Here is a 3,053-nt window from a genome sequence, read left to right on the forward strand (position 1 = left end):
GGCATCATGCGGCATGGTGTTGGCACATTTGGTATTTCCACCAAGACTCTCAGCGCTGTCGGATTGCGGACTGCAGTAAGCTTACCCACTCATCCTTATTCCCTAAAATTTCTGTAATTGCTGAGTGGTTTGGGTTGGACCTTTGTTTCTAACGTGCAGGGTTGGGAAAGTCTGGTGGAGGACTGAAGATATCCAGCAAGTAGTGCTTGTATGGGCATGTTTGGGAAGATGATTGTATGGGTACAAGAGCCGCGGGCACGAAAATGTCCCCTTGTGCGGTGCCTTTGCCATACCACTCAAAGGATAAGTTTTTCCAATCCCACAGAGATCCCTGCTTGATCTGTGTCGGAATTCATCATATATGTGGAATTCGTACCTACTTGTCACCAGCTTCCTCCACTCGTGTACCCGATACTTCTTTCTTCAACTTCTCCCCAACGTCCGAGTTCACGTCGACGGCTTACCCTGTAAAACATTGCACACCTGCTACTTCATTATCAATAACATCTTGCCGGTGCCATTACCCATCCCGCCTGTCTGTATAATTATCCGTCATGAGTGACACTGCTCCCCCTCCCTCCACGCAGCCCGGCAACGGAAATGCTGGTGCTCCCCCTCCCAGCCATGATGAGGCGTGGATCTCAGACCTGGTAGACAGTCTGGTACCCAAATTTCAAGCGGCGGGAAGCACATCAGCTGGCGACTCTGCTATGCGCACTGATGACGAAGGCAAGTCCACGCATTATTGCCGTCCGTACTAGTAATCAAGCATCTGACTGACTTTGGCTCTGCTGACAGGCCCAGCTAGAGCCGAGGAGTCCCAGGTTCGATCAGAGCTTGATGACCCGATGCGGTTGGACCCCGAGTTTGTCGTCAACCAGGCTAGGAACGAGCGGAATCAAGCCGGGAAGGCCGCAGATGATCGACGCGCGGGTCGCCGTGCAAAAGGCATAGCGCAGAAGGGAGTCCTAGCCGAGCACTATGATAAGTTTTCGCGGAGTATACAAGTGTTCATCAAGTTCTTCCTTGGCAATCCTGAGAAGCCACAAACTTTCCCTCACGCTCCCACCGAATCCGAACTTGCCGCCCAATATTGGGTTGAGAATAGGGGTAAGGTCATACTCCAACAGCTTGACCGAGTCCGCGCTTCACTCTCAAACAAGCCTGCCGCCGAGGTCGAGTACTACATCGGTGTTGCCGAAAAGGAAATTTGGCAAAACATCAAATCACCTCCGTTTGTTGCAGCAGCCTCTCAGGGTCCTGTCAAAGGTTCTATACCGATCAGCCCTTCAGAAAAGGCCGATGTGGAGCGTGCCTTAGCTCTAGCGGTAATATCTAGGGTAACCTTTGTGTGGGAGGCGATACAGACCGGTGATCCTTCCGCCTGGAACTCCACCATCGTTGACGTCCTTGCATCTAAGGCTGTTGAGTGGATTCGTCGAAAAACTCCCGTCAAAGATGATCAGGCCAGTCAAGCCCCTGCGATTATTCAACGATGGCTCCAGACCAAATCGCGTGAACTCAGAGAATGCCAGAACATGGATCCGGATACTTACGACCGACTAAAGAAGCAGAAGGCTTCAAAAGACCAACATCAACGATGGCGTAAAAGGGTATGTTCCACTCTTCAAAGGCCTCCTCAAGATTCCCAAATCACGGACACAGTGAATGACCATCAATGATTCTGTGTCCCCCAGATTTTTCTAAAGCGATGCTCCATGGTGGACCATCTCTTCCCGAAGAACATACAACTGGCGCACATTGTCGAACAGAAGGACTGCGGCTCAGATATTGAGGATGCCGGTGATAATGTTGCCCCAGTGTCTCTGATCCCGGACTGGCGGAGCGATGATCTTACTGCCATTCTACACTGTCTTGACAAGATGACCATTGCCCGAGGCGAGCATCACAAAACCATTGCCGCCAATGAGAAACTATATGCTCGATCCAAGAAAAATTTCAAAAGCACTAAAGGAATCATTGGGGTCCCGCGCAGCCTGCCCCTGGACGCCTACAGCAAGCTCTATTGGTCAAGAATCAGCCCTTACGAGCGGGATACCATCTCGAAGGTCCCAGCCATCGGTCTTAACGTCATTGCACAAAACCTCCAAGAGGCCTGCAAGCCCGGATCTTTGGCAACCGGATCAACATCCTCTGCTCCGACCACCAGCAACGCATCCAACGGCGCGGCAGGTGGATTGACGGGCGGCCAGTCTCACCTTGCGGCTGGGGGGTCGATGCATATGGATCATTGATTATCTTCTTGGGAGCATGCAGGCGGAGAGTGTCCGGTCAATTTCCTTTGTTTTGAGTACAACGAAAGTGTATTTCTGTTCAGATGCCTTACATGTGCCGGCCAAATATCCTGTTGGCACATGATGTTCCTCCCTTCGTCATCGTTGAGAGATCTTAGACCACCAGCACAACATTGCGAAGTGCTCTGTTGCGCTCTCACCACGCTGCTGTGCCGCTGTCATGGGCTATGAGCTGATGGTATCAGCTGTGATGTGCATGTCCTCCTTGATGTTCGGCCGAACATCAGGGAGGACATTGCTTCTGCTGCGTCTGCGCAACTTCAAAGCGGGCGAGCAGCAGGTGGTCATGCAATGTCCTCCCTGATGTTCGGCCGAACATCAAGGAGGACATGCATTACAGCTGATCGCATCTGACCACAGGCAATGCCTACCCGCGCTCAGTCCCCTGGGCCTCACTGCAGGACCATCACGGCACCCACGCCAGCGGCGCATCTCCATGTCGCTGTCATGATCCTCGAGCTTGTTCAACCCTTGAATTTATGGGCAACAACATGAACTAGGCCAGGGGTTATGGAGGGCGTGCTGTGTCTGGTGGTAGCCCACCGAGCTTAATGTCTCCCCTGATGTTCGGCCGAACATCAGGGGAGACATTTTGACCAGCCATGCATCACATAAATGTTCCTATCAATCCTGCATCCCCCACACACCTCGTGCTAAGGCATTAATGTGGAAATGCACCGTGCGGTCATTCCTTTCTGGAGCGCACAATTTGCCTGATCTGGTTGAAGTGAAAGATGC

General features: G+C 52.1%; 1 protein-coding gene across 1 annotated transcript; it reads left to right on the forward strand.

Annotated features, from left to right (window-relative positions):
• Positions 1-554: 554 nt before the first annotated feature.
• On the forward strand, positions 555-2,815 carry PtA15_12A197 (uncharacterized protein; the record flags this gene model as incomplete). Its single annotated transcript, XM_053161782.1, has 2 exons — positions 555-750; positions 2,676-2,815. 2 exons carry the CDS (start codon positions 555-557, stop codon positions 2,813-2,815), a joined length of 336 nt encoding a protein of 111 aa, XP_053025766.1.
• Positions 2,816-3,053: the final 238 nt, after the last annotated feature.

This window comes from Puccinia triticina, chromosome 12A (genome assembly GCF_026914185.1).
Source record: "Puccinia triticina chromosome 12A, complete sequence".
In the NCBI taxonomy this organism is placed as follows: Eukaryota; Fungi; Basidiomycota; class Pucciniomycetes; order Pucciniales; family Pucciniaceae; genus Puccinia; species Puccinia triticina.